The sequence below is a fragment of the Abrus precatorius genome, unplaced genomic scaffold (genome assembly GCF_003935025.1).
Source record: "Abrus precatorius isolate BTA unplaced genomic scaffold, Abrus_2018 Scaffold7, whole genome shotgun sequence".
NCBI classification, from domain to species: Eukaryota; Viridiplantae; Streptophyta; class Magnoliopsida; order Fabales; family Fabaceae; genus Abrus; species Abrus precatorius.
The window spans coordinates 15,736,990-15,755,575 of NW_020874417.1; the positions used below are offsets into that span (position 1 = coordinate 15,736,990).

The following is an 18,586-nucleotide window of genomic DNA, read 5'->3' on the forward strand; positions in this document are numbered from 1 at the left end:
TTACCTTTGCTAAGGAGTTGTCTATTGCATACGTTGTATTCGTATTACATTGGGTCATCCAACGACTATTTATATAGATGTGTAAGACCTCAAGATAGAGGGTAGAGGCATCAAATAGCTGTGGCCACAGGGCGTGGATAAGGAAAAAGAAATTGTGAATCTATGTAATATAATATGTGTTTAGATGTTGAGATGAGGACTTGCTTTACATTGAGAAATTTTTATGAAAATTATCATATATTGAAAAAAGAAATATTAGGCATTACAGAAATTACATCAATTGTTGGTACAAAAATATGACATATGAACTACATCATGATCTTCTTCAAGAGTGATTGGTCATGGTGCAAGGCTCCTATGGTTCAAGGTTCAAATCATCCTCAAAGAAAACAATATGATCATACTCTATCACTCTAGTAAAGTAAGAAGGACAATAGAATTTACTACCTTTGGAACCCACGCAATAGCCAATAAAATAGTTGTTGACAACTTTAGAATCATGCTTATTCAACATTGTGCTATAAGGTCTCACTTATGCCTTACAATTCCAAATGTGCAAGTTTCTTAAACTTCTTTTCAATCATCAACTAATAGGGAGTCTCAGAAACACATTTGTTGGACACTTGATTAAGAATTTACACAATGATTCTTGGATGTGAGTGATGTTTATCCATCTTTTAATGAAATTTGAGTTTCTTGATACTTGTCATGTTTATCTCTATCATATGTAACTTATGCATAGCTAGAAACTTATTATTTCTTTGATCATAATTAATATTGATTATAGTGATATTTTGTATATCTAATGATTTAAATTTATCTAAGTGTCAAAATGTTAGATTTTTCCTTTATTGTATGGATTAACATTATTTAATTATTAGAATAATATCACATGATTAATTATGTTAATTTAATTTATACATTTAGTCCCTATAGTTGACACTCGTTTACAAATTAATCCTTCTACTTTAAAAATGTAATGTTTTAGTTCATGTACAAGTGTTTTGTTATGTTTTGATCGATGTCATTATAATGACATTAATGATAAAAAGGATCAAAGTGTAACAAATTACTCATGTAAGGGCTAAAATGTTAATTGTTTTAGGTATATTAAATACAATTTTTTTAATGTATATGTCAAATATAAAAATCAAATGTGTATTTTAACTAAGTGTAATTTAAAAAAAAATAAAAAATAAAAAACACCAAATTTAATTCAAAAAATACATATATAATAATTTGATCTTATCTTCATAATGCTAGATTTTTTACTAATCAAGAATTTTACTTAATTTTATGTTAATTATTATTAGTATTTTTGAATTATAATTATTGTTCTTATTTTTATTGATTTATTTATTCACTATATCAATAAGTTTTATCATTTGATCTTAACCCATATGATCTTTGAATTAAATATACAAGTTTCAAGTCTTCTAAAATTCACGATTATTTTATTTGGTATCTCATTTTTAATTTTTTTCCTAACCAAGTCCACCAAAATTCTTTTTTTTTTACTTTTAGTTAAAATATATATTTGATTCCTATAATTAATACTTGTTTATGAATTAGTCCTTGCATGAGTGTTTTGATCCTTACTCTTTAACATAGTTAACAGTAGGAAATAAAACGTAAATAATAAGGATTAAAACGTAACAAAGCACTCATACATGTACTAAAATGTAAATTTTTTAAGTATATAAACTAATAACTAAACCCTCAGTTTAGTCCTTGAGAGAGTTTGAATCTAACATTTTAGTTTATGAAAAATTTAAAATATCACGTTAATCTTCAACTTCCTTCTTCATCATTGATTTTAGTTCCTAATCTCATACTTCATTAAGAAACAGTAATAGAAAGCTGACTTGTCATATTAAGTGTCATGTCAGAAGCCCATTTGGTAGAAACAACGTCATTTTGAAAGTCTAGTTGGCAGAAATGATGTCGTTAGGGTGGTGTTAAGGTTATACACCTCTAGTCTTCCACTGTTAGGGTTCTTGGTTGTCAATTGAGTTGAAAATGACATATAAAAAAATTGTAACACTAAGTGAAGAAAGGAATTCTCTGCTGTAGGATCTTAAAGGATTAGAGGAGAAGACTATCATGCTTAGGGATAAATTATCTATGGCAGTTAAGAAAGGAAAGGGGCTGATTCAAGATAGGGACAATCTAAAAAGTCTTTTAACTTAAAAAGAACTCAGAGATTGAACAGTTGAAGGTTGTTATGTGGAAGCAAGATTCTGCAGTTTCTGAACGTAGAGATGAGATCAATAGATTGTCCAGTGACTTGGAAAGCATTCCTAAGCTAGAGGCTGATTTGCTGGAAATGAATAGGTTGTTTGTCATCCCTAAAAGTGTAAAATTAGGATTCGTCGTCCCCTAAACAAAAAATGACTTAGGGTGATTAAGAAATTTTTTTTTATCAAATTCTCCATCTGATTCTACTTCTTCCGCTATAACAAACTTCAATATCTAAATATTCCACTGCCAAATACAACTTCAAAAACGAATTTGGGTGAGATTCTGCATATATACTTAGGCTTCCAAAAATGATGTTTTTTTTTTCCAACTAGGCTTTTGACATGACACTTAACATGACAAGTTAATTTTTGTTATTCTTTCTTAATAGAGTCTGAGATTAGGGACTAAAATGAATGACGAAGAAGAAAGTTAGAGGACTAATAAGACGTTTTAAATATTTTAGGGATTAAAATGCTGAACTTAAACTCTCTCAGGGATTAAAATGAGAGTTTAGTCATAGACTAATCCATAAATAAAGACTAAATACATAATTTAATTGCATGTTAATCGTTTAAATACTCTTTTTGTCCCACTTTCGTTGTCATTTTAGTTTTTTTTTTTTTTTTGGTACCAATTTGTTTATCCAATTTTACCCTCTCTAATTAATTAACAAACGAATTACAAAAATATGTTTAATTTTTCAACACCCACTCTTTTTGCATTACTCTCTATACATTCATAAAGAGACAAGCGATATCTTATTTTTTGAAGAATCCCCATTTCACATTATCGGTGAAGTATTATTTTTTCTTTCGTAGAGTAAAAAAATTAATGTAGAGGGAAAAAGGATATAATAGATTTAAAATAATTATCAGATTTCTTAATTCATGTGTTAAGATATCATTGTTGTACTTTTGATTAAAATAGTTATGATGGGTTGACTCATTTTTTTAGTGTTGAAAAAACGATCTTTACTCACATTCGACTTTAGCTATAAAAGTTTTTATTTATCAAAAAACTTGAGTAAGAGAGTAAAATACATTCATAAAATTGAATTATCAGAATTATTGCTATTTTACAAAGCTTGGAGGTTATGGATTTCATATTCTTTTTAGGTACACATAATTTTAACTCCAACTTTAGATTAACTAGAATATGTTATAACTTGTATTATTGATTGAATTATTATCTTTATAATATTATGCAAAAATTGATGCATATTACCTAGCCAGACAATCATGTAAGAAGAAATTTAAATGTGCATTCACTTAAGCTTAACCATTGACTCGATCAAGAGTTGAAAGACAACCTTCACATGTTAATGTCATAGGTGGTTGGTATGACCAAAGTATTTGTTTTTAGTATGAAATTGTTTATTTTTTAAGAATCACTTTAATCTTGCTATCTTGTCTCTTTTGGTCTTGCATATTAAAAAGAAACAATTGCTTGTAGTATCCAAAATTTCTTTCTCTTTCTTGTTGTCATGAAAAGATAAACTAAGTAACTAGTAACCACCTCTCTTGAAGAACACGTTTAATGGTGCATCCTTCTCTCTCTTTTATACCCTTTTTCATGCAACATTCCTTGTAGGCTACAACCTTAAAATAGTTTAAAAGTTCTTCAAGTTCTCAAAGTTACTATAAACAGGATTTTGTAAGCTAAATTCTTATTTGATTAGTTTAACTTAGAATTATTTTATTTAAGGAGAGAAGAAAAATGTAATTTCTCTGTGTTGGGAAATGAATAATATAGCAAGAGAAAAATAGGAAAAGAAGATGCAGGAACTTAGGCGTAAAATGAAGGAATGGGAAAAGGGACCCACAAGACTAGGGAATAGAGGACGCCCAGAGAAATAGAAAGCATCCAACGGGTTATAGAAGAATAGAGTAGGTTTCAAGGTAGCGACCATGATTGCTGATGAATAAAGATAGACAGTGGCACCCCCGTCTCATTGGACTCAAGGAGGAACGATCGTTGAAGAAAAGAGACAAAGGAGAGCAGTCTTGGAGAGAAAAGGAGATGTCAATTCAAGGGCGTTTCAACTATAATGGATACCGTAAAAGGAAAGCAAAACAATGGATTAGAAGAGAAGCTAAAACTTAAAAAGAGAAATAGTGTCAGAAGAACAGGAAGCCATGGCTAGCGCTTTAGTGAGAGATTCAAGGGTCCGTTGAGAGAGAAAGGCGATATATATAATAGAGAAGCAACAGGCAAGGGTGTGCTTCACAAGCTTACGAACCCAAACTTTCACATTGAAATCCTTTGTAATCTCTGTAATCTCTGTGGTTCAAAAATAATTGGCGACTCCACTGGGGAAGCACACTTGAACATGGAAGAAACACGTCCCGTTACACCCAGGAGGCTATCTTTTAGCCTAGATAATTTCCTACTTGGAAGGGAACGAGAAGCAAACCAACCTAATGAGGCGCAGGAGAGGTTGTCTAGCCAAATACCAGAACTAGACCTCTTACTAGGTCTGGGAACTTCGACAACCAAGTTAGTACCTCTTATTGAGGAATTCCAAGAAGGCGTACCCATGGCTAGTGTACCTCTAGTTGTACTAAACTCCCTCATTATTAACCAATGAGATTTGGCGAAGACCATAGCAAGATTGCTGGCACAGACGCCTAGCCTAGAGCAGCAATATTGTAACCCCCCCAATAAGTGTTAGGTCTTAGGATGAGAACGAGGTCCCGATGACGCACCAAGAGATACAACATGGGTTGTTAGAAAGGCAAAGGGGAAAAGACAACGACATAGAGATAGAACCTCCCTACAATCAAGAAGTAGCAAGGAAAGCATACCCACCTTGCTATGTTCCCCCAACATTTAGAAAGTTTGATGGATCTGACAGCGCTTGTGAACACCTAATGGCCTTCCAGGATGATTTGGGGATATTCCGCAACGAAAAAGACTTATGACTGTGTGAGTTTTCTAAATCATTGACTAGACGAGCGTTCACATGATACACAAAGCTTAAGCCAAACTCTGTGGCCATGTAGAAGGGAATGGTTAAAGAGTTTTTTGGGGGAAGTTCTTAGAAGAAGAAGGTTCCTTACACATTATGGACCTAGGCCGCGTTAAGCAGAGAATCGATGAGAGCCTAGTGACTTTCTTCAAAACATACTAAGATAAGGCTATGCAATGTAAGGAGACGTTGCCAGAGGCGGATCTAGTGTACGGATGCATAAAGAATGTAGAGGATGAGTCTCAAATATTCATGTTTCTAATATGTATAACTACCTTCTCTGAACTGATGAAGCAAGCAATAGATGTGGGAGTCACAATGAAGAAGCAAGGGAAACAAATGAAGAATGTAGAGCCAATTGGAGACGTATATGTGGTGGATGATAAAGAAAAGAGGAAGAGATATAAACAGTATCTCTTCCGCGAAACTATGCAAATCTCTTCCGCGAAACTATGCAAGGTGGATGAAGGTAGAAGTACCCCTACTCCCGATCTTTGGAATGCAAGCAAGACAACTAGCAGAGACCTAGCTAAGGGATGGCCTTCTAAGGCCAAGGGAAGAACGAAAAGCATTGACTGAGGAAGAAAATAAAGACCTCGCCTTCTGTCTTGTTCACCAAACGAGGTCTCGCACAACTGTCGATTGCTGAATAGTTTGAAAAGTGTTCCAGCAACAGTTCAAAGAAGGAAAAATATTGCTTCCAGAAGGAAAGGAAAAAGAGTTAGACCTGCACAAATGGCTGCTACCTCGGCATAATGTGCAAACGGTGGAGATTGCAAACATTGTTGTAGAGGAAGAAAGAGGAGTGCAAGAAACAAAGAGCGCCCTAGCCAGAGGGCTAATGAAGATAAGAGGCTACAAAGTTTTTCTTTAGTTAGCTAGGAACGGATAAAGGCGCACAAGAAGAGGCAGCTAAGCATAAAGTCAAACAGATGTGCACATTTATTTTGCTTAGTAGCTGGCGTAATGATTGTCATAGGAAGACTAGTTTTAATATAGATGCATATTCTTTTTGATGTAAATACTGATATACATATGCATGCTTATGCCTGATGAACGTATTAGTGGTTATATTTACTTCTTACATGTGTCTTAATATGCAAATGTGCTCTATTTCTGATAATGCTGTTGTTAAGTGTAGGTCGAAAGCGCAAACAAACATGTTTAGATTTAAGCCAAGTAACGTATAAAAATAATGCATGATAATAATGGATAATCAATACAAACACAACATGAAACCTAAAATTACGAGAAATAAAAAACTAAAAGAGTGTCTTGATATTGGAAAGGAAGGAGGGGTAACCCTTTCCAAACACACTCGAACTTGAAATCCCCTCAACCAACTGGCCAAGTTGGAACAAGGAAAAGGGAAAAGTGGAATTAATCAAGAAAAGCAAAGAAGGGGACAAAGCCCCAACCCACTCTATCTCCCTAATGTGAAATTAAGCATGCAATCGAAAGTGCAAAAATGAAACACGCAAACAAATGCATGAAAATGAAATGCACAAGATATGGAAGCGTAGAGATAAACGCTCTTCATCAAGAACATTAGGCACAACAAGAACAAAACTACCTCAAAAAAGGCATGCAGGTTACTAAAATAACAATAAGATGCATGTATCCAGAGACAATCATTATGGTCATCAAATTTAATTTGAAATAAGAAAAAAAGAGAAAGAGCAAAGAAACGCTCTAAATAAAGAAAGGCTAGTGCAACATGGAATGTGTCGTTGTCATCTCATCAAGTTGGGAAGCAAGCTTACTTAATTCACCCTTAGTTTTGGCCAACTTCAAGCAAGCCACGCTTAATTGCAAAATTAAGGTAGAAACCTCAAGAAAGATGTGGTGTACCTCCCAAGACAGCTCATCCTTCATAACAGTTAAGTGAGAAATCTCCTCTTTAAAAGGAATAAGGCAACCAAGCTACAAATAGATAGAATCTAGCCAAACATCTTTAAAGCCAAGGCCCTTAGATGTACCCATATAGTCATTTAGCTCATCTTTAGAAGAAGTTAGCCAATCAAAGACAAAATGTGTTGAAAGAGCACGTAAAAAGATAGAAAACTCAGCATAAGTCATGCAATGAAGCTGGGAAGGCAAAGACAATGGAAGAATAAAGTCGAGATGACGTGCCACAAAAATCTCTAGCAACTGAACATCCTTAATAGAAAAACTGAAAGAAGAGAATGATGCTACAATTGAGTCGCAAGATGACAAAACCCCAAGATCAGTGTCTAAACATTAAGTCTCATGAACAACCACACTGGGAGCTGCAACACCACCAAATGCAGGGCAAGGATCATAACAAGACAGGCCACCAAAAAAAAGGGGGAAGCAGAAGAGATGGAATGAAAATTAAGAAGAACAACAATAAAATTAAGAAGACGATGTAGATAACTTACTAGCAACGCCCAAACCGGAAACAACTGAAGGAGTTGCGTCACGCCTCAACCAAGAGTAAGAAGTGCAGCACCAGGGGAAGACGAGTTAGAGTGCTAAGCACCCTTAGCCTCTTGTTCTGCAACATCAGGAGAATTTCTCTCTTCATCATCAGAGCTGCTCTTGCCATCCACACCTAGCGCACCGTCAGTATCTCATCACTAAAAACAACATCATCACCGAAGACGGGCGCATTCATTTCAACCATAGAATCAGATAAAGAACCATCAGAAACCATGGGTTCAACGGCTGTTAAATCCACCAAGACAGGAGAGCGCGGGTAGATGGCCTAGAGGAAGAATGCAGCCTAGTATAAGGACAAGCAGGAATAATCAAAGGTTCTTTGCTAGAAGGAGGGAGGCCTGCAGAAGAAGGCACGCCAAGATTTTGAAGAGGTGTGCGATGCATCAAACCACCCAGTGCGCTCAAAGTAACAAAAGACGTCTCGCGAGCACAAGAAGAGTGCTTTGCAGCGAAAAAAGCACTTAAAGCATGCTTATTTTGGTTAATTTCAAGTTTGTCGCTCCTGAGCAAAGAATCTGATTGCACTTCAAGTGAGCGAGTAGGTTTACGTTTGCGAGTTGTTAGACCACTAACAGTTACTACATAAGCAAGAGATGAATCAAATAAAATATCGCACCACGTTGCAAAAGAAGAAGATGATAAGAAAATGGCATAAGGTAAACAGCAAAGGGGAAGAGCTTACTAGGTTGAACACTTGGAAATGAAGTCATATAGTAAGGGTTGATAGAAGATTGCTTAATCGTTATCAAAATAACTAAGTTTTGTAAAAATTTTGTAGTATAGAGCCAAACCTAAGTCGATTCACGGAAACACATTTTCAGTCAAATTCAATTTGAGGTTTTCTTTTAAAAAATGCAAATAAGGTTTATAGGGTTTTGAAAATTGCAATTAATCAAATTAAATTACAAACAGAATTAAAGTAAGTAAAAAAATAAATTAAGAAATATCAATCCATAGAATATCAATTGCGTGTAACTTCGACTATCACAGTATCTAAAGATTTAAATGCACATTTGAACAATCACTCAATTCAATTATTAATTCAATCAAATAACCTAATTAAATAGAGTTACAAATTAAATCAAATAATAATTTAACCTAATTTGCATTAATTATCAAATTAAAACATCAATTGAGTCATAATTTGAAATCTAACAACAGAAAGGTCAATCATGATCGCAATAAACAATTCTGAAATTAGAGAAAAAAGAGAACAAACTCGGAGCAATTAGCGCAAGAATGAGAAAAGAACAAGAGAGTTCGAGAGAAAGTTAAAACAAGGATTCTGATTTTGGCCTAATCTCAAAAGCTCAAAGTGTCTAATCCTCCCCCTAATTCAGAACTTTATTAGTTTATTTATAGGTTCTGATTAGGGTAAATTAAGTGGCCAAAATGCGAGCCTCAATAATATCTAAAAGTTCAAATATAATTATTAAATAACAAGAGTCCAAATGCAATCCCACAATAATATTCAGCAAATTTGTCTCAACTTCAAAAAATAAAAAAAAATAAAAAATAACTCTAAATTCAATTATCCATATATGCATTTTGAAGCCCTGGATGTGTAGAATCCAATGCAACTGGAATCAATGAAAAATGATATCCGTAGAAAAAGTTATGCCCAAAAGAGTAGTCAGATGTCAGAATAACCGAAAATTTGAAATAAAAATATTTATTTGTAATAGACCCAATTTATTCAAATAAATAAAAGATAATAAAAATTATAAAAATAAAGCATATGAAAAATGTTTATTAATCAAAATAAAATATTAAATGTAAACATAAAATATGTTACATAAGGGATCACGAAATACAATAGAATCTGATGGAAATGATTGGGTATCCTTTTGTTGCTTAAAAACACGTATATGTTCCAAAACTGCGTATTGAAAGGTAGACCAGGTGTATAAAAAACTGCCATTACACTTAAGGGATGTAACTAAAGAGCGATTGAAATAAGGGAGCGACGTGAAATCGCCTGGCAAAACGCACTGCATGCAGGAACACAAGTCAACAACGTCTAACAAAAGCGGGCAAGGGGTCTAATCCCAACCAACTTGATGAATGACATGATCAAGGTGATACTCAAAAGGCCATAAAGCGCCACCATGAGGGCCATATGAATCAATATCTAATAAGCCTGGAAGGTAGCCAAGAGACAAACATACATCCCAAAAATTGTAAACGTCATTTGAGGTGAAAGTCCTGTGCAAAGTTGAGCAAGCTTCATCATAAATGTCTAACACCTCGATGCCAGGCAAAGGCTGAATATAAGGACATATGACAAAGGACTGGAACTTATACAAAACTAAGGGCAAAGTGCTTGAGTGGTAGAATTGGATGAGGACATTAACAAGGGACCAAGGCAGGGTCGATATGCTTGAAGGGTGCGCAAAACTACGGGGCAGGGCGTACTCAGGGAAGCATTCAAAAAAGAAAAGTTGGAGGAAAGCCACATCAAAAAAGCTGTAAAGGAAAAAATGACCAAAGGACAAACACATGTTCGGATATCTAATCCAAGCACCCATAAAGGCCGCCCAAATATAGTGAAGACGAGGGAAGCCGACACCCTTTTGCCAGCAAACAAGCAAAAACAAAGACGTTAGAACTCACAGATTCCCAAGGCGGTCCAGGAAAGACATAGTGGCTAAGCCAGAAGGCAAGAAAAGCAGCACGCCTTAAATCCAAAGGGAGGGGGGACTGGTTATGAACGCGCCATGGTCAAAGCTGCCGAAAAAATAGTGAATCCAAGTTGCGAAAGTATACTTCATCGAACCTTTACGTTGGGGGCTGCTCCAAGACCAGCGAGCACTTTCCACAATAGCCTTCTTCAAGGACAAGGCTTGCGCTATAATGTGAGTGGGAAAATGTAAAGAAGAGACGTCTGTATCACCAAAAATGGGAAGGCGGAACAGTATGGCAACATCCTCTAAGGTTGGGGCAAACTCACGCCAAGCGGAAACAAAGGCATGAGTGGAGGTACACCAGTGTTCAGCCATAAAGAATAAGTTCTCTGTAGTATGAGTCACGACAATATCAGTAGAAAGCTTAACGGCATGTGCCACTCCCGCATGGTCCAAAATGCCTGCGAAGGTTTAGTCCACCTCGAAAACATGTTCTACCCATTGCTACCACCCGTCGGTGGCTCGCTGTCATGTTACGGAGGATAGGGGAAAGCGAGGATAAGATTCGTGGGTTAGGCAGGAGTGTAACGAAGGAGCTAACTCTGGGGAAGGAGACTCAACAATAGTATGGCAAGGTGAACAACCCCAGGTAACAGCCCCGCCGCTATAGGACTATTGCATGCGTCGAGAACGCCTCCAAGAACATATTTCAAATAAAGGCAGAAAGGAAAAGGGATGTTATCCAAAAGCTTTCAATTGCCACTTTCCTTAGGGTAAAGGCGAAGGAAGAGCCGTCCAAATGCCATATGAGATGCCACGAGAAAGGGGTTCAAGGGCAAGGGTAGTGACAGAATCCCTGGGAGAATTGGAGGGTACGGTGATATGGGTAGCCTTAACAGTCTTGGTATAGACCATGGGTAAGAGAAGACGAAAAGGGAGAATGAGAAAGGAAATTTTAAAAAACCTAGAGTCCCTTCAAGTAATAATGAGAGAAGGGCAGTCCAGAATGAATTTTGTAAACTAAATGCAGTTAATGAATTAATTGAATGGGAACTGAGGATTACAAAGACCAAAGGTGCGTTTCTGATTGTAGAAGCAGAACGGGTTAGTGCACTTGGCCATGCTCTCCTATGGCTAATTACAGCGGGGCAATTGTTGAGAAATGAATAATGCAGCAAGGGCAAAATAGAAAAAGAAGATACAGGAACCTAAGAGTAAAAAAAAGGAATGGGAAAAGGGACCCATGAGGCTAGGGAATAAAGGATGCCCAGAGAAACAAAATAGCATCCGGCAGATTGTGGAAGAGCAAGTTCTAAGACAGCGACCTTGATTACTAATAAATAAAGGTAGCTAGCGACACCCCCATCTAATTGGACTCAAGGAGGAACAATCTTCGAAATGAAGAGACAAATAAAACCAATCTTGGAGAGAAAAGGAGATGTCGCTTCAAGGGAATTTTAGGTATAATGCATACTATAAAAGGAAAGCGAAACAATGGATTGGAAGAGAAGCTAAAGCTCAAAGGGAAGCAGTATTAAAAGAACACGAAGCCATGACTGGCACTTTAATAAGAGATTCAAGAATCCGCTGAGAAATAAAGATGATATATATGGTAGAAAAGCAACAGGAAAAAGTGTGTTTCACAAGCTTACAAACCCCGACTTTCACTTTGAAATCTCTGTAATCTCTAGAGTTCAAGAAAACTTCGTTAGTTTAAAAGTTTAATATTCATTTTTACTTTTAAATTTTTTTTGAGATGAAAAATTTCAAACATTAATTACTCAACTTCAAATTCAATTGCAATGAAAATTAATTTGACAAAATTAAGATCACTTGAAATGCAAACTACCTGCTTGCTTGGAAAGCTGCCCACAAATTGAGGCGCTGTACCAAATTGTGCAAAATCAGCCAAACTAGGTACAAATTAGATCACACACAAGATATTGTTATGATCTTAGTCTGATTAACATTTACAACAAATCCACCAAAACCTTTGCCTAAATATGTTTTTTTAGTTATAAATAAAAAGATATCAACTGAATAAAAAAACAGGCCAAATGTCACCTAAACTGTTTCTATCTAAAGCTAAAAAAACAGCAGTGAAAATTGAAAAGGAATCCTTAAAAGTGTAACAGACGCTTCTCCATAATACTTTTTCGAATTTCAAAATCCTATGCCGTCATATTCAAATAGCATACAATCAAAGAAAGAATCTTGGATCTTTGAGAATGCTTTAAATTAACAAACATTCTGCAACTGATCAAACTTCTTTTTACACGTTATTCCCGTTACTCATTTCACTCGAGGATACCCAATGTCTACACAAACAATAAAAACATTTAATTACATTTTCAAATGCCATAATTCAACTGCTGTGTAATAATTGTATAATCAGGGTGGAAGAAACATTCTCCGCTACAAATACACAAGAAATTTCGTTTTTTTTCAAGCCTGATCTACAATGAAAGAAGAAAACCATTCGATGGCTTCCAGAAGTACCATAGACCAAAGGGTCATAGTAATTGTGCAAACATGTGCAAAGCCAATTGAATGTGCAAACAAACACTAAGTTATTGGAAATTTGTAATTTCAAAATTTCCCGAACAATAACAGCTAAGTTTCAATGCCCTGACACATCAAACAAAATAACTACCCTACTAGAAATATTTAAAATATATATACATTGTCATTTTAACATTATTCTTATTCTTCGGTCAGCCTCATTTGCCTCTTCGGCGATTTCTTGTTGCTGCGCAATTTGAACAGTACCATTTTCCTTTTGGTTGTTCTTTCAAACCAACACAACCAAAATGAAACCACTCTATTTTGCACTGTAAATTTGAAGAGATTATGGAGATATAAAAGAATGTAGATAAAATGGACATAAATATATGAAAGAAAAGACAAATACATACATCAGGGTTATCACAGGCAACCATCTCTCCATAGCTAACTTGGTTACAAAAGCAGTATGTGGGTTCATTTGGATCAACTGGTAAATCTAAATCCATGCCAGTTGGATTTGCAGATGTAGTTTGAGCTTCTGTGGCGGCTGCTGCTGCTGCTGCCACAACTGCTGTTTGGCGTGTTCTGTAGTTAATTCAAAATATGCATAAGATTGCAGTTTATTATTTCAGTTATTGCTTTCTAATGTTATATTTTAGCACACATGAAGAATAAATGTATCCATCATGGGACAACAAGAACATGAGAAAGAAGAAATAGAAAGCTAAAGTTATGAATAAAAATTACTTTCTCACTTCATAAACTTAAAATATTAATTGTGTCAAGGATAATGTTTTAAGACAAATATGCAATCTGATACCATTATTAAGGGTAGTTAGATGCAATGATAAAACTAAACCCTGATGTTTTACTACATCAGATGTAATGATTCAAAGTTTTTTCATTATGGCAAATATTTTGAAAACAAGATTTGGCCTCCAAATATTCCACTTATGGGATTTTGTGCCTGATAGTAGTGTTTGAGGATCTAGTGTTTCATACTTTCACATCCTTAAAGAATTGGGACTATTTAAGTCAATGAGGTTTACCAACATATGAAGATACTAATGCTGTGTTTACTGTGATCGAAATAGCAAGGATGAAATTCGTCAATTCTGCACATTTCCTTCATTTGTTTACAATGAAATAGTGTTGAAAAGTTTTTATTTCAGTGGATTTCACATTGAAATGGCTTGTAAGACGTGAAATGCAGCTGGCGAAGGGCTGCAATTTTTTTAATTTAATTGTTTAAAAAATAAAAAATCTTATAACTAAAAAATAATTTAAAATAAATAAATAATTTTATATTAAGATAAAAATTTATAATAAAAGTTTATATTTTTAAATTAAAATTATTTATTTTTACTTATTATTGAAAATATTTTTTGTACTGCTCATCCAAACATGCGGAGGGAAGTGATACTTCCTTTCAATTTCTCTTTATCCTAGCAATACACCATTTCTACTCTTTCCTTTTTATTTACATCCTTCCTATTTCAATCCTTACTATTTCATTTCTTTCTATTTCACTTCTCAACCAAACAACGCATAAGACTGATATGACTGTAACTCGACAGTAAGGTATCCAGACAACAACGTACAAGTACAAAACAACAAAGCACCAACCAAGTATGTCAAATGTCAAATTATATAGGTCTCCACAGTTACCAGAAACATGTTAAGTGAAGTGGGTACATAAAAGTGAGACAGTGGTAGAATAATGTTAATTTCTTTCTGCAACCTATTGACAGCTGTCTATTCATTCACTAGTCTGAAATATTCAAATCTGTTCTCTATTTTAAGATAATGGGAAAGAATTTCCTGAACTTCTCAATTTTTCTACATCAAAAGGCTTATTAACCTTGGCTTCCTTATTTTCAAATAACTAGTCTATTTTGTAGATAAATCCCACATGTCAATCATATTGGATATCGCAGAGTAGCATAAATGTTGGCAAGAATCAGTATTACTATTTAGGCAATGCGAGAATGCAACAATGGAAAGCATAATCGATAAGCATCACAGATGTGATAAGCTATCAAAAAATCAATCAAAAATATTTCTAGAAGAGTTACATACTTTTTTCGCCCTCCTCTACCAGTTCCACTTTCATTACCCCTTCCAGATTTTGTATTACCATCAGGACCTGAAGCAGGCATTCCAGTTATTGTAGCATGTTCTTTTTGTCAAAAACAATATACTTCAACCCTTTCAGAAGACTATTAATTACATTTACAGATTAGGAGTGTCACAAATAGGTAGAAAGTACAATACCACGCCGAAGCTCCTCATCAAACTTTTTCAGATACTGATCAAGTTGTTGTATGTGTGTATCTACCTGCAAAAAATCATGAATATATAATTACTAAAACAAAGCAAGAAACCTGTTTGCATTAACTTTATCCAAAATCTATGCCAATATACTCTATCTATTACTCAACCGAATTTATCTTACCAAACATTAACACTTGCATATACAACCCCTCATCCAGCTTTCAATATTTTAAGTCAAATTGTGTGGAACAAATTGAAAATAACTAAATAAGTCATTAAAATTATAGTAAATCATGTTTGTACAACTATTACATTAGCAGTGAACTCCTGAGTGTAAAGAAAAACATTGACAACACAAAGTAAAAAATAGTGAAGAAGCAAGGTACAAATAGCAGATCAGTGGAAATTGGATCCTTGATCCAGCTATATCACAGTATGTATTAGATAAAAATCACAATATCAATTTCAGCAGATCTATTTAAAGCCAAGCATCAAAAGAAGACTCAAAAATGCATGAGATATGTTGACTACCAATTACCAAATCATACGCCTGGACAGCCAAGGCAACTTTTTCATCAGCAATCCTGATGCTATGCTTTTGCTCATCAAGCGCTTCATCAGAGAATCTAATAACTGAAGTATTAGGTGTGATGTTTCCAGACCTAACTCCTCGCTTAATATCTTCAATTTCTTGTTCACAGCGCTGTTCATTTTGCCTTTGAATATCTGCTCATACAAATCGTGATGCTTATGTTGCATGGAAATCTCAAACAAGACTCAAGATGTGATATAATACAAGGAAACAGACATTCACAACTAAAACCTTTTTCTTTTTCCTTTTGCAATACAAGAATAGGCATTGAAGATATCACAAAAATAAAAAAATTATGCACTGTGCCTTGAATTTAATATCTAATATCTAATCACATTTATGGGTAATCATAAGCAGCATAAACTCGGCCTATGGCCCCATAGCTGGTCCCAAGCCCAAGTAAAGGAGGAGGGTGGTATTAGGCTTTTGGCAACCGACGTCAAACTTGTCGAAACCTTTTATATGGATAAGCAACATATACAATATAAATGAAAAGAACACTGACAGGACATGATCATCAAATAAACCAAAAATAAGGTCTAACAAATTTTGGTCACAAACTTATCAAGATGTATCGAAGTTACTATTAGAGATATTAAAAAATCCAGCCTAGCCAATGTTTAACAGTGTACAGACACATCATTGAGCAATCCTGATACAGCAATTTTTGTAGCAGCCATCATGGCTGCAACTCTGCATTTTGCATGCTATAGCAGCACAACTGTAACGGACAATCATTTCTAGCCACAGTTTTCTGAAACCCAGAAACCTTGGCAGAAAACACCCACATCCAAAGGACAATAAAATTCCGTTGAAAGTTCAACAATTATCATATCACTGAATCACAATAGACACATATTCCAAGAGAAAATCCCATTCAGCAAACTGCTCTAGAGAATGACAATTAAGCCAGTAAAAATTTATTAGACTCACTGAGGAGCAGTTGGAAGAGCTTATAGAAATAGCTTATAACTCTCGAAAGCACTTTTTAACTTTTTTTTATTCGTTTCTTGCCATAAATTATCAAAGTAAACTTGTTTTAGCTTATTCCAATAATTTTCGTAATCAAATTTATGTCATAAGCTCTCGTGCGATTGGAGCATATTTAATAAGTGCTTAATTTAGCTGATTATCCAAATATACCCTAGCCCCCGATATAAAAAAGATAGAGGCTATTAATAATCAATGTTTTCATTGATACAAGGAGCAAAAATAAATAACAAAATTAAATTATACAATTTCAATTACCATGTAAGCTCTTATCTAGATCTCGCAACAACGCATACTTCTTCTGAAGAATAACGGGTAGTGAATCCAAATCTGCAGGTAAAAAAAAAAAAAGAAGAAGCGAAGTTAAACGTTATTGCGAAACTGAAAGCACAAATACCTAATTGAACCCCAAAAGTCCTAAATTTGCGATTACTGAAAGAGAAATTGACAGAGAGAGAGGGAAGGTAATAAATTACTGGCTTGAAATTCTTCAAGAAAAGACATTAGGGTTTCTCAGAAAAACGTTCGATCGGAGAAAGTGAGAAAGAAATCGGTTCTTGCCCTTCGGTAAAGAATTACCATATTCTAAAAAAAAATTTAAAAAAAATCTAGGAATATATTTAGTAAACTGTCCCAAAATTTACCACCTTATACAGTGAATAAATTAGAAGAGTTGTTTTGGCTTATCGTTTAAGCGTGAACGAATTAGTTAGGAATGACAATAGCTAAAATACTCTATGCTCACTTACAAAATTTATAATAGGTAGGATATTTATCTGCTATATGAGTATGGGTAAAAATTTACAAATTTTAATGAAGATGGGTGTAGGTATGGGTATCTAAGTACCCACTATACTCCATATTCGCATATATATATATATATACTTGAACTTTATTTTATAATTATGCATTAAATTTTTATATTATTATATTACTTATGTGAAGTTATATAAGATTAATATAAAAATATATTTAATAATAAAGTAAATTAAAAAAATTATTTTAGTTTATATTTTTAATAGAAAAATTTATTTACTATTTTATATCATTTAATTAGGCTAATACAATTTAATTATTAAATAGTTAATATGAGATTGACTTTTTTTAAAATATTATTTATATATGACACACATAAAATATTTTTCACACAAATATTTTTGTTAATAAAATTATATTGATGTTTAAATCATAAAGTGAATGATAAACAATAAATATATTATAAATATTTTATAAATTTTATAATCACCTACTATTACCATAAACTTATTATTTATTAATAATATTTAAATTTTATTTTTTATATTTTAATTTAAAATAATATTTTTCTCTGTAACATATGTATTACAAACACAACTATAATCTATTGAATCTAAATAATATTATTCTTACTATTTATTAATGTTCAAATAAGTTTTTGAAAAGATATAAATATAAAAAATTATTGGTAATTTTTATTGTTAATTTTTCAGATAAAAAAGTATAATTTTTTAATATACACGTATATTTCTTTATTATAAAATTTTATTGTGACCATTTATCTTTTTTTTAAATTCTTTCTTTTAAAATTTATATACATTATAAATATTTAATTCATTAAAATAATTTTTCAAAAATTAGTATTTTTTATAAAATATTTTTGTATAGTATATGAGTTAAAAATACTAGTATTAATATATATATATATATATATATATATTATTTTAATTAAATCTATTATTTTTCTTACAATTTCAAATTCAAAAGTTAAAAAAAATATTTTATATATTTACTTTCTGTTGTTAGTATTGAACTTCTCTACTCTAATTCTATTCTCATTCTCAATGTTTGTCTCATTAAAACCTAACAACTATGAAACGTTATTTATTAGAGTTAGTTGTCAATGTTGTCACAAGAGGTCACTAAGTGATCCCACACGGAGGGACAACTATT

At 33.5% G+C, this 18,586-nt stretch overlaps 1 protein-coding gene across 2 annotated transcripts; it reads right to left on the reverse strand.

Annotated features, from left to right (window-relative positions):
* Window positions 1–12,686: 12,686 nt before the first annotated feature.
* On the reverse strand, window positions 12,687–17,384 carry LOC113872950 (PHD finger protein ING1). Of its 2 annotated transcripts, XM_027510855.1 has the most exons (7): window positions 17,134–17,384; window positions 16,916–16,987; window positions 15,614–15,801; window positions 15,076–15,139; window positions 14,881–14,947; window positions 13,212–13,386; window positions 12,687–13,127 (listed from the first exon to the last, which is right to left on the reverse strand). In XM_027510855.1, the coding sequence occupies exons 1-7, from the start codon at window positions 17,159–17,161 to the stop codon at window positions 13,017–13,019; spliced, it is 705 nt and encodes a 234-aa protein (XP_027366656.1). In that variant the 5' UTR covers window positions 17,162–17,384; the 3' UTR covers window positions 12,687–13,016. The 2 variants fall into 2 exon arrangements, with proteins under 2 accessions (XP_027366656.1, XP_027366655.1); XM_027510854.1 differs by having other exon boundaries at window positions 12,687–13,386; window positions 17,134–17,253.
* Window positions 17,385–18,586: the final 1,202 nt, after the last annotated feature.

What these genes read in the sequence shown, in the direction of transcription:
- LOC113872950 (XM_027510854.1), bottom strand. Translation starts at nt 17,161, where the DNA reads ATGTCTTTTCTTGAAGAATTTCAAGCCA. An exon ending in TCTTGAAGAATTTCAAGCCA is followed by an intron (nt 16,988 to 17,133) that starts GTAATTTATTAC and finishes TTTTACCTGCAG; the next exon opens with ATTTGGATTCACTACCCGTT. An exon ending in CTGTCCAGGCGTATGATTTG is followed by an intron (nt 15,140 to 15,613) that starts GTAATTGGTAGT and finishes GATTTTTTGCAG; the next exon opens with GTAGATACACACATACAACA.